Source organism: Bos taurus, chromosome 7, assembly GCF_002263795.3.
Source record: "Bos taurus isolate L1 Dominette 01449 registration number 42190680 breed Hereford chromosome 7, ARS-UCD2.0, whole genome shotgun sequence".
Taxonomy (NCBI): Eukaryota; Metazoa; Chordata; class Mammalia; order Artiodactyla; family Bovidae; genus Bos; species Bos taurus.
In genome coordinates, this window is record NC_037334.1 from 54,190,020 (window position 1) to 54,203,573 (window position 13,554).

At 43.0% G+C, this 13,554-nt stretch overlaps 1 protein-coding gene across 6 annotated transcripts in view; it reads left to right on the forward strand.

Annotated features, from left to right (window-relative positions):
* Nucleotides 1-13,554, forward strand: part of ARHGAP26 (Rho GTPase activating protein 26) — a 473,317-nt gene that overhangs the window by 378,480 nt on the left and 81,283 nt on the right. For all 6 annotated transcript variants that reach the window (XM_024994422.2, XM_024994425.2, NM_001205522.1 and 3 more), the window contains exon 19: nucleotides 4,631-4,769. In XM_024994422.2, coding sequence (XP_024850190.1) covers nucleotides 4,631-4,769 — 139 coding nt within the window. The remainder of the gene's footprint in view (nucleotides 1-4,630; nucleotides 4,770-13,554) is intronic.

The window sequence follows — 13,554 nt, forward strand, 5'->3', positions numbered from 1 at the left end:
TTTAAATTAATTTTTATTGGAGTCTAGTTGATTTACATTGTTGTTTCTTCTCAGTTATGCGTATATCCACCCTTTTTTAGATTCTTTTCCCTTATAGCTCATTATAGAGTATTGAGTAACATTCCCTGTGCAATACAGTAGGTTCTTATTAGTTATCTATTTTCTGTATAGTAATATGCATATGCATATGTCAGTCTCAGTCTCTCCATTCATCCCTACCCCACATTCCCATTGGTAACCATAGTTTATATTATGTATCTGTGACTCTGTTTCTGTTTTGTAGATAAGTTCATTTGTATAATACCACTTCTTTAGATTCCACATATAAGTTGCATCTGTGACATGGCAATGATGCCACTGTCTGTGTTGGTGATGTTAGTCCTGCCCGCTGAGCAGCCAGACCAGGACTTAGCCCAGCTCTGTGTGAGTGCAGAGGCCAAGCCATCCCTGACCATTCTGCCACACAGCTGAAGGGGAAACAGTAGCCTGGTATTTACAGGTCTGCTCATTCCTCTTATAGGAATCTTGAAATTAGGGATACTTGGGAGAGTTATTTAGAATCATATTTTTATTTTATGGTCTTCTCCCTGTTAGCTTCCAGAAGGCTTAGAGCCTTCCTAATAACTTTTATTTCTAAGGCATTCCTAAGCCAGAATTCTTTTGTAAATTTGAACAGAATTAATGGGACACTTGGGGTATGGAATAAACCTTGCCCCCCCTCCCCGCTTTTGTGTTAATTTGGAAAGTCTCTGTGAGATGAGTAGATTGTTCAGCTACCTGGTAGAGCCCCATAAATCCATTGCTCAGAGATTACGTGAGCTCATACTTCCATTGTTCGGCAGAGATGTTGATTCTACTCATCAGAATGAAGGAAACTGCACAGGGTTCTTTTGAAGTCATCCCTTCCAAACAGATTAGGATTGGAATAACAGCAAAATTGTGAATCATTCGAATTCTCTTTAGAATTCCAGCTCACTTTTATTTATTTTTTTTCCTAATTTTATTTTATTTTTAAACTTTACATAATTGTATTAGTTTTGCCAAATATCAAAATGAATCCGCCACAGGTATACATGTGTTCCCCATCCTGAACCCTCCTCCCACCTCCCTCCCCATACCATCCCTCTGGGTCGTCCCAGTGCACTAGCCCCAAGCATCCAGTATCGTGCATCGAACCTGGACTGGCAACTCGTTTCTTACATGATATTTTACATGTTTCAATGCCATTCTCCCAAATCTTCCCACCCTCTCCCTCTCCCACAGAGTCCATAAGACTGTTCTATACATCAGTGTCTCTTTTGCTGTCTCGTAGCACACAGGCATCTCTTGGCCTGGCTGAGAAGTTGGCTCAACAGTGAGCAGCCTTTAAACAACTTGTATGTATTTGAGTTTCAGAGTTAAAGGAACAACAGTAGTTTGGGGAATGATTGCCCAGACTCCATAGTGAAAGTTTGTATCTTCTGTTCTGAATTGGTCAGATTTGCAGAAGTGCCCTCGTGCCTTGGAAAAATACATGTGTAATAATAATGATGATAGTCCTGTGTCTGGCGCTCCACATTTCATAGCAGGCTCACTTGCACATGTGTCCATTAGATCCTGAAAATAGCCCTGTCTAAGTTCTTCAAAAGCCTGGGCCTGGCTTGCACTGAGGCCCAGAGAGCTAGACTTCAGGACTATAGCTCTGGCCCATGGAGAAAATCTCTGTCTTCTAGAACTGATTCTAGTACACTCCAATAGCTTTCCTTTTAGAGAGAATAGCCAATAAGCAGAATGTAATTCCCATGTCTCCTATTTATCAGTGTATAAACACGGTTTTGGAGGCAGTTTTCCACTCCTCTCTTTAAATCCGTAGTTCTTCCTTATGACTCACTCTTCTTTGTTTCTCTAGCATCTAGTAGTTTTTAGGAAAGAGGAAATGCTCACTTTTCTGGTGACAGTTGAAATGGAAATGCTGCATATGCATTATCGTTTTTCTTATTGTGGTTGTGCGAGGATCCCATTCTCAGTAGCTCACTCGGAAAAGAAAGACAAAATTTGGAAGCCAGACATAGGAGGTGGGGGCCTATCACTTAGTTTGAATTCACTTTCAGATATTTTTTGCTTGGAATTGCGGAACATGCTGTACTTAAGGCCAGAGGCAGAAGGGTGTTAAGAGACATCATCATTTGTTGAAATCTGTATTGTGGGTTTGGGCACCAGCTCTGGTAGTGTAGGTTGGCTGGAGAAGATGAGCTGAATGCTGAGAACTGCTGTGGAGATGGGGAGGGGAGTTGTTGGAAACTGCAGGTCTAGGGTTCCATCCAAGCCCCTCTCCTGCTGGGCCATGTGGTTCAGGAAATCTCTCCTTGTGGAATGGTCATCCTGCTTGGCTACACCGAGTTGACCTAGCACAGTGACTGGCAGATGCAAACACTGATATATAAGAGCAAGTGCCAGTGTTATTGGTGCACAGGGTATCACCTAGAAGCAGCCCTGGCTGGATTGGTGGGGCGCAGAACGAAGTGGGAGAGAGCTTCTTAGGTCTGTGCTTAGGTCTTAGCACTGTGGTCCTTGAGCTCAGCAACAACCATAGTTTCTCTTTTCTTTCCTCGAAGATCCTCAGAAGGAGCCTGGTGACATGGGTAGCATGGGTACTTATTTTGGGGGTTCAAGCTCCCCTGGAAGCTAGGGGGTTTTTGTTGTTTTTGCTTTAAGTTTCCTTCTTTCCTTACATCCTTACCCCAGATGAACTCAGCTATGTAGTGATTCATTTTATTTTGTGGAAAATTCAGTCCCTTGGGGGAAAATATGGTAATACTGTTTTCAGACAGCTGTGTTTGGAAGGGAGACTGACTGAACCAGCTGGCTGGCATCATTGGAACCCAAAGACCTGCCAACTCATGGAGAGCAGCTGTTTTGGCTGAAATTCTTATCATTCTTATGACTTAGCTTCCTATATCTCAGCTTCTGACTTCTGCTTTTTAATGCATGCACAAAAGAAAGAAAACCGTGGGAAAGATTCTCATGTGTCTAGAGCCACCCATAGGCAAGGGGCATGGGGGTGCCACCACTTTCCTCTCATCACTTGTGATTATTGGGAAACAGAAGATCCAGAAGACTCCAGAGTATGAGATGATAATGAATGGGTCAATAAATGTTGATATCTTAATACAGTGGGTATATTATGCAGCCAAGAAGAATAAGGTTTGAAGATTTTTTTAATGAAGGGGGAAATGTTATAATACAATGTTAGAAGAAACATATAGGATACAAACTGTAAAAAGAATAGGATTCCAATTGTGGAGAAGTGTATTTTAACATTAAGTGAGATAACACATACAAAGCACTTGAGGTGGTACCTGACGTGGTCGATCCTCAGTTAATCACAGCTACTAGATGCAGACTGTCTAAACCACAGGAAGCATGTTGGCCTCAAGCACTGCTGTACCCAGAGTGCTGGTAGAAAGGAGATGCTCAAAAGATCTTTCCAGGCTGAATGAATTAGTGTTGTTGTTATTATATGCACTTAAAAAGAAACCTAGAAAATCTAGGGACACAGGTTTTCTATGTTATCATCTGTAATTATATTTGTAATTGTGGCAGTTTAACCTCTCTGCCTCAGTCCTTCATTATAAATGATGAGAACAGTACCTGACGCTCAGGGTCACTCAGAACTGAGTGAGCTACATGGAAAACACATGCAGCGACTGGTCCTTAGGGAGCCAACGTTGCAGGGTGGTGACTGTAATCATGGTGAGCACCATGTAAGTGGTAGCTGTTATAATAATTCTGTCATACTTGGATCTGTAGGAAAAAAGACAAGCATTGTCATGAATTTTATCTGTCATTTTCTTCTCACCTTTTTTTTTTTTTTTTAAACCGTGGACCTGTTTTGTTTTGTTTTGCAACGAAAGCTTAAAACAAAAAAGCTCATGTGAAAATAAAATTCAAATGCTAACAGTGGTTATCTCTAGATAGTGGAATTGGGAGAGTTTTTCTGTTTTCTTCTTGAAGCTTTTCTACATTTTCCAAACAGTTTGTAGTATGTATGTTACTTCTGTCATCAAGAGTTGGGGAAAACAGCCTTTTTTTTTTCAGCTCAAAGATAACACAAAGCTGCTGAAGTATAAAAGATGGTCCAGCTAGAGATGATTGAGGATGAGAAAATGATGCCCTGTTCTGGGCTTCTTTGGTGTCATTTAAATGCATGTTTCACATCTTCAGAAAATTGTGAAGCAGTTGTTAAGAACTGGGAAATAGACCCATGGACAGTGAAGAACAGGAAAGTGATTTTGATTAATCAGTTCTAGATAAAGGTGATCAAAAAAATTTTAAGTCCTTTTCACAGACAGTGGCTACTTTTGTTGTTTTTGGAGAGAACAACAGAAAGAAGATCCATGCAAATGATAACAGAGGGGGTGGGAAGTGGAAGTGGATGGTTCCTGACCCTTGGGGTGTACTTCCAAAGGAGACTGTTCCCTGCCAGCTCCTAGAGATGCTTACAACAGAGTCCTGAACAGATGCTGATGGTCTTTTTCTTTTTCTTGCTGATTCTTAGACCCCACTAGACTTTTTAATCATATAGGTCCAGACTTGTGCTTTCTTCTGGGTTCACATTAGTGTGTAACTTTTTTATGAAACTATTTTGCAGATATTTAACACCGTGCCAGACGCGCCCCTCACCAATGCCCAACTGCACCTGTCTCGGAAGAAGAGCAGCGACTCCAAACCCCCATCCTGCAGCGAGAGGCCCTTGACGCTCTTCCACACAGTGCAGTCGACAGAGAAACGTGAGTCACTGCATAGGGTGCCCTGGGGACACCTTGGCCTCATCCCTGCTGCCCAGAGAACTCACCTCTGCCTTTGTGTGTGAGCTGCTGCCTTTTGTGTCCTTGAGGACAGTGTATTGACCATCATGCCCTCCCAGGTTCTGTGGCTGAGTAACCTCGACAGGACAGGAAGCAGGGGTGCTGAGGATGAAAGGCAAGGAGCCGCACTGTCCAGGATCCACTTTCCAGATCTCCTGTGGGCAGATAGCTGAGCCTCTTTTCCTCCAGTCACACAGTCAAAACTTAGCTCAGGCGCTGCTTCTTCAGCCCCTCTTTTGTTATTGGCTCCGCTAGAACCAGTTTTCCTTCCTTTTCTCAGGTTGTAATTCTATGCTTATTAGCACGAGTCACGCGTACTACTGGAATGGGGCTTTCTCTGTTGGGGGACCTTGTTTGGCTTGCTTTTACTTCCCCTCCACTTCTCCCAGGCCTGGCACACAGTAGATACTTACTAAGCATGTGGAATTAATTAATAGATTAATAAGAGAGCACTACCCTCCTTTCTCCAAATAGCAGAGGGTTCTCACCATGACTGTATCAAATCTTGTTTCCACTTATGGATTTCTGTGTACTTTGTAGCAATCGGGTTACTGGGCTCTCAGATCTCCAGTGTGGCTTCTCTTCAGTTCCTGTAATGAGGGAGTTCAGTGGTGGACGAGGGGGGTTGAAGGCCCCAGCACTGCCCACAGGCAGGCAGACCTGGGCTCCTGTACCAGTGACAGTGTTTGGGCAAGCCTCCTACTTTCTCTCAGCTTCAGTTTACTTGTGTGTACAGTAGGGTTAATAGGACCTAACTCAGAGTAAAGTGATGGGGATTCAGCAAACTTATGCCGTTAAACAGCTACCACAGGACGTGGCAAGGATGACCGGCTGAAAGCTGCTGCCATCATCATTAGTTCCTGTTTAATCACATGCAGGAACCAAGGAGGATAAAACCGTGACCTTGTCTGTAAGGAGCTCAGGACTGAGTAACAGAAGTAGACAGGTGAATAGCTGACAGTAAGTCGGCAGATGGCTGCTCTCACAGAGACATGTGTCTTTGGGGAGGCAGGAGAACGTGATGGTTGACAGTGCCTGTGGGCACAGCGGCCTGGGTGAGAGCCTGCTCGATGCTCCCTGGCTGTGCCACGTGGGCCCGCTCTCTGCTACTGCAGGGCCTCAGACTCCTCTTCTGCAAGACAGGGATAATGGTTTTCTACCTCACAGGTTTGTTGTGAGGATTAAAGCACTTCAGATGGTGCTCCGTAAATGCTGGGGGTGTGAAAGTGCTATGATTATTATATAATTATTATATATTTTTATTTAATATATTAATATGTAGTCTGTATGTTTTTTATATATTTATACAAATATGATATGTCTGTTATGTATTATATGATAATAACAATATTCTCTATGAGTTACAATAAAATCACAAATCAGAAAAAATTGATCCTCTTGGCTTTGAGGAGGGAAGGCATTCCATATCTGGATTGGCATCTTTCTGTTTGTTACCTAAAATGTTTTCTATCCCTTTGCCTTCCTATCATTATTCCTGAGAACAAATCTTCCCCACCTTGGAGGATCACTACTTTTAAAGAGATTGCTGTATCCCATAATGTGGCCACACCTTGGTGCATCCACTTGGGTTGTTTCAGATACCTTGTTTTTATGAATAAAGCCACTATATCGTCCTTGTAGCTGAATCTGTTCATATTTATGATTATTTCCTTAAGATAAATTCCTAGAAGAATCCCTGGGTCAGCAGATAGGTACAGTTTCAGGGCTTTGACCCCGTACTGCAATTGGCTTCCCTTCAGACAGTAGCCTGTGTTCCCCTTAAGTATCTGGCTAGGGTCGTTCTCACTGTGGTCTGTCCCAGAGAATACTTGCAACAGGCCTGGCCTCACCCTCATCTGCCACGAACACAGCATCTGGCTGTGGGGTGAGAAGCTTCTCATGTTTCCAGGACAGCCACGGTCACCTAAGGTTTTGTGCTAAGCAGTGTACGTTTGCGGCTCAGGACAGATCAGATGATATTAGTAAATTCCTCTAAGCTTGAAAAAGTGCCAGGTTGATGCTTAGATGGAAACAGAGGCAGCTATGGATTAAAGCATATTCTAGAGCATGTAAGAAAGAAGGTGGCGATTAGGAGAAAATCAATTAGATCTCTTCTCAAGATTAATTCTGTCACACGAGGCGGCGAGTGAAAGTTAAGGATGTGTGAAGGCAGACGTGCCTAAGCTGCAGATCAAGCTGTCCTTGTCTGAACACAGTGGACAGGAGGCTGTGAGATGGGAAGACAGTGAAGCAGCAGATCTAACCTGAGAGCAGGAGGAAACCCTCCCTGGAAACAGGCTGAATGCTCGTGTGTGAGGATACTTGCCGGATGCTCAGCTTTCCTCCTTTCCTTGGGAGAAACATTGTTGTTGAAAAGTATATAAGGGTGTATGTATAATATACTTTTTAGAGTTTGTTTTGGAACCCCCAGCTCCCCAGGAAATTAGAACAGTACTCAGGCTGGCCTGGAAAGCACCGTAGGAGAAGTGGGTGAGGAAGCCTGGCCAGGAGCTGAAGGTTCTGCCAGCACTCACTCCTCCTAGGTTGCAGTGCAGCCGCTCACCACTGTCACATGAGCAGGTGGCAGGGCACTATTGCCACACACCAAACCCTCCCCTTTGTCTGATCTATGGACAAAGATGGAAGACTTTATCAAAGCACATCGCTGTTTACTTTTTGGGATCAAAGTACAGGTGAAGACTCTGCAGGTAATCTGTGAAAAAAAAATCTTATATTTCCATACAGTGATGTTTTTCAGTTTAAGGCCTCTATCCATGCCTAGCTCAGTACTTCCCAAACTTGCATCATTTACATAAGCCTTCATCTACTCTTTGGGCCACAACCATATAACTTTTCCACAGTTGTTTGTTTGATACATTTCTTTAAATCAGTTTTTAAGAACCTCACTTCTAAAAAAAAAAAAGAACCTCATTTCTTTACATTGACTCATCCTATTCAGTAAAATTTCTAAAATATCAGTTTTGTTATCTTACCGAATTACTCTTTAATATACATGAAAACATTCAGTTCTGTTGCTCAGTCGTGTCCGACTCTTTGCGACCCCGTGGACTGCAGCACGCCAGGCCTCCCTGTCCATCACCAACTCCTGGAGTTTACTCAAAACTCATGTCCATTGAGTCATTGATGCCATCCAACCATCTCATCCTCTGTTGTTCCCTTCTCCTCCCACCTTCAATCTTTCCCAGCATCAGGGTCTTTTCCTATGAGTCAGTTCTTTACATCAGGTGGCCAAAGTATTGGAGTTTTCAGCTTCAACATTAGTCCTTCCAATGACTACTCAGGACTGATTTCCTTTAGAATGGACTGGTTGGATCTCCTTGCTGTCCCAGGGACTCTCAAGAGTCTTCTCCAACACCACAATTCAAAAGCATCCATTCTTCAGTGCTCAGCTTTCTTTATGGTCTAGCTCTCACATCCAAACATGACTACTGGAAAAACCATAGCATAGATGGACCTTTGTTGGCAAAGTAATGTCTCTGCTTTTTAATATGCTGTCTAGGTTGGTCATAACTTTTCTTCCAAGGAGCAAGCATCAACTCTCTCACAGTTTCCATTGTTTGCCCATCTATTTGCCATGAAATGATGGGACTGGATGTCATGATCTTAGTTTTCTGAATGTTGAGTTTTAAGGCACCTTTTTCACTTTCCTCTTTCACTTTCATCAAGAGGCTCTTTAGTTCTTCTTCGCTTTCTGCCATAAAGGTGGTGTCATCGGCATATCTGAGGTTATTGATAACTCTCCCCACAATCTTGATTCCAGCTTGTGCTTCATCTAGCCCAGAATTTCTCATGATGTATTCTGCATATAAGTTAAATAAGCAGGTTGACAATATACAGCCTTGGCATACTCCTTTCCCTATTTGGAACCAGTCTGTTAAATACATGGATTTTTAAATATTGAAACATAAGTAACTGTTAAGCTAAAGAATGTTCATCCACATCAAACCTTAGAATTGTCATATGTCCCAACTTTGGAACATGTACCACAGTTTGGAGTCCATAGATCTTGCTCTAAATTTTTGATTGAGATCCTTCCTCTTAACATACACAGACTCAAGATTCTTCTGTCCAGTCGACTGGAATCAGGTTCAGATGTTGCCTGTTGGTTTTTATATCATTGTGGACACTCACCAATCATCTGTCAGTTTCATGTTGAAAACCTTGGGTGCATTGTGACACCTCTCCAGGTTTGACGTGACCTTACCTTTCTTCAGATTCTTGTTACAGGGATGACGTCTGTGGGGACACACACACCCCCGCCACGGTACCTCCATGTGCCTCCCTTGTGCCTTCAGACGTCGTAAGTTATTGCCAGAGCTTCATTTCTCTATGTCTGTGCGCCTGCTCTTGTTTATGTTTTTTTCTCAATCTCATTGGCACACTTGCAGTTTAATATTTCCTATGGTTGTGGGTCAGCCTTCTCTTCAGCCCCCAGTTGACAAGCTTGGTGAGCCCAAAATTCACAGAGTAGGTGCTTTCCATTGGCACATGTTTTCCCCTCACCTCACTGCAGTGTCCCCAGCCTGTGCAGAAGTTGGAGCCCGTTTTTTTCCTCTTAGATGTGAATCTGTGCCAACACTCTGGTCTCAGATTGTCATGAAAGTATCTGACCTGTTGATGTTCACAGATACGTGTCTTATTTTCCAAAAGGAGTGTTTCCTTCCATGAGGGTAGACCAGTTGTGTGTCTGGGCACCTCTGTTAAGACTCCTCTGCTTTAATCTGAGAGTAGTTACTGGAGTCTTCTCCAGGTGGCTTTTTCCTTTTCCCAGTGTTACTTCATCTCATCCTTATAATTGCTCATCACCCCGTGAGGTAGGTTCTCATCATCCACATTTTACAAACAAGTAAACTGGGGCTCTAGGGCATTGGCAGAGGAGGAATCTGGACCCAGGCCACGTCCCTTCCCCCTACCATGTTGTCTCCAGAAGGGTGCCTCTGTCACTTCTCGAGCCACAAAAGTGAAAACCTTTCTAAACTGAGTTAAAGAAGCAAGAAAAACTATCTGTCCAGTGCCCAGCGTTGCCACAGAGGCAGCTGGACCATTTGGAATGGGTTCCTCACTACGCGCGGTGGCAGGCAGCAGCCACACCACGGCCACTCCCCTCCCTCACCCCCATCTCAAGGCAACTCTGCAGTGAGCTGTGTGCATTCAGCAGTCGCTTAATATGCTGGGCTGAGGCAATCACTCTTGTTTGTGATCACCTCAGAGGAGATGAAAGGAGGTTTTTCATCTGTGCTGCCAGATGAATGGTAGCAAAGGAGATTACTGTTTAATCTCCAAGTTTCCATGCAGATACATCATACAGCAGAGGCTAGACTGGTGTGTCTAGGTGAAAGGTACTGACACACAAGCTGTACTTTTTTCACAACTGTAGAAGGCAGAGCCAGAGGATTAGAGGGAACCAAGCACACAGGTCTTATACTTTTTAAGATTTCTTCCAAGAGGTTGCAAGGTAACATTTATTATTTTGTCCCAGCTTTTTAGTACCTACAAAGACATGCCTCTTTTTATTGCACTTCACTTTATTGTGCTTCAAAGATACTGCGTTTCCACAGATTAAAGGTTTATAGCAACCCCGTGGTGTCAGATAATGATTAGCATTTTTTAGCAATAAAGTTTTTTTTTTAATTAAGGTATGTACATTGTTGTTTAAGACATAGTGTTATTATATACTTAATAGACAACAATGTAGTATGAACATAACTTTTATATGCACTGGGAAACCAAAATATTCATGTGACTTGCTTTGTTGCAATATTGGCTTTGTTGCAGTGGTCTGGAACCACAGCCACAGTGTCTCAGGTCCTCAAATACGTTTCTTGGAAGTGTGGTTCTTCAACTTGGGTATACATTAAGGTCATGTGAGGAGCTTGTTGAAAATACAGACGCCTGGTCTCCTCCCCAGTACATTTTGAATCAGGTAATGGCTGGAGCTCAGGCCTCTGTCATTTCAAAAGTGCCCTGGTGATGCTAATGCCAGCAAGGATTAGAGAAGCACTGGCTTGAGGAGGGGAGGGATGGTCCAGATTGCCTGTCTTCTGTCATTAGCAGAGTATCTCTAGATTTTCTTTCAGGGTTTGGGGTGGCCTGGTGGTGGTTGAAAGCTGGGGTTTTGCAGTTGCCACACTTTTCTTCAATGCCATCTCTACCTGCTACCAGCTCTGCAACCTGGAGCTCATTACTTTTCATTTATGAACCTCCATTTGCTCATCGGTAAAATCGATCACTAATAATAACTTCCTTGGAGGGTAATTGCCATGATTAAGTGAGCCAGTGCATGTAACATACTTGACAGCAAGCCTCGTACATAGTAAGCACCTAATAAATGTTAGCTCCGATTATGATGATTACCGTCAGGCGTCCTACTTTATGTTTGACTAAGAAAATATCCCCTCTCTGGAGCCTGCAGATTCCGAAGGAGAGGCCCATACGTGAGAGTAATGCAGGGTCGCCCTGACCCAGAGAGAGCCCGTTCAATGCTAGAGTGCCAGTGCATCAGCAGCCAAGGTTGTGCAGCCTTGGTGGGTCTGGGAATGGATTCTTGGTCTTTGTTTTACACCGATCTTATTAAATAGCTGCTGAGATTATAGCTTTGATTAATTCTCTTAGTTCAGTTAATTCATCCTGGACCCTTTCCAAGACAGGCCAGGGAGAGGTTGAGAATTCAGCTCATGTACTTCACACATGTGTCTCCCTTGCTGAAAAATAACTGGGACTCTGTACCATTCAGAGGTTTATGTAATGCGTCTCTCAGAGCTGTCGAACCTGTGGCATGTGTCTTTTCTCAGGTAGCCTCTGCAGATCCTGGGCGCGCTAGACACACCTGTTTGTTTTGGCAGACAGTATGTTTATCCACAGGAATTCCTATTGTCACACAGAGTGTAAGGTGTAATGTGGCTCTTGTCTTAATTGTGTGTGGTTACCATGTGTGACTGAGACCTGCATAGATGATGTGGCCCTTAGAAAGTGATGCTGTGGAAAGCAGGAAAAAATTAAAAATTAAAAAGAACATATTCCAGGCTGCTATCTCTGGCATTATCACTATATGAGCAAAAAAGGTATCACAGCATTAAGCATTATGTTATCCTACTTTGTTAAAAGAAAAAAAAAATTTATATAAGTACCTATTTCTGTGTATAGAAAAACAACTGGACTTTTATGCACCAGAATATATCTGGAGTATTTGTATGCCGTTCTGTGCTTTTAAACTAGAGAGAAATACATATTAATTATGTATTAACTAATTTTTAAGTTATTAAAAACACTCTAATCATACATTTCATTTTACTCTCTCAGCCCATTTTGCAATGAGTTGTGGTATAAAAATAAGTAACTGTATCAGTTTCTTCTTTTCCCATAAGTAGTGGGAAAGAAGAAACTGTATTGTCAGCAATACATCAGCAAGTCTGTGTGTGGGCTTTCTCAGTTATCGGGGAACCATAGGTTGGAGGGAGTGTCCCTCCTCAAAAGTAAGTTATCAGGGAGGAAAGAAGGCTATGTTGTGAGTAGCAAAGTGTCTCTTTAACTCTGAACATTCAAGTCCCTGTTCAGCTGTTAATTAGAAGCGCATTCCTAAAATGTGGTTTTTGAAATGTTGTTTCAGGAGCAGGCTTCCCTGTTGTACCACGGCATCTCATTCCTGTGAATCTCTTCGATCTGGGACCAGCCACAATGACTTCCCCATTCTCTCATGAAACCCATTTTCACTGGCATTCCTTCCCTTTGCAAAGCAGAGGGTTATTATGGCACCATGGGGAGAGTATGTCAGCCAGTCTATAGGGGACCGGGATCGGTGGTGGTTTTGCTGAAGACAACTTGCCAGAAGTTGTGATCGCATGTCCTGTGTCTGTGGTCCAAGCAACATTGACATTTTTCACTTGTCACCTCCCTGTTTAATACAACATTGCCCCAACTATATTTTAAGATTATTTTTTCAAACATTGTCCAAATTGTTTTCATGTGCTCAAACATGGTGCCCAAACTGTTTCCTAAGATTATTTTTATCATAGGGACTGAGACTGGGTCAGCAAGCTTGTAATCAAACCAGCTCAGATTTTAGTGGGGCTTGGCATGCCACCCTTATCAGGAGCAAAAGCTACAGGGGAGAAAAATTGCTTCGGAAAGTCTTGATTCCAAGCTTTCTGTGTACTTGGGTGTTTCCCAGAGATGGCAAACTCCAAAATTGCTGTGCACTCATCATTTTTTATTGCAAAATTCATTAAGCTGCCTTGCTATTATCATCCTATCTTGTCAAGATGATACATTACAGGCTTCATTGCAAAACTTTAACAAGTGGGAGAAAGTACACCTCTTGCTCTAACACAGCCCAGGAAAGCCTCTGGGCGTTTGCTTCTGCCTTAGTATTTTTGGTGTAACACCCTGGGTCTTTGCAGAACCTCCATCTGGTGACTCCCTTTTCTCCCTGTTTGATCATGTGCAGAGAAGTTCCCTCCTTTGGGCTCTGTGAGGCATTGTGAGCTGCTGTTACAGATCAGTTGTCTTCCCTCTTCTTTTTGACAGCTAGTCCAAGACCTCATGGAAAGCTAAAATACCAGCCTGTATGGTGACATACTGTTGTGCATGGTGGGAAAGCTCCCTTAAAGTGTTATTGGAGGTCTGTGTTTCCTGTTTATCCTTCAGCTCAGAGTATTCAGTGGGCCAGACGTGTTCAGGCCTGCCAAGC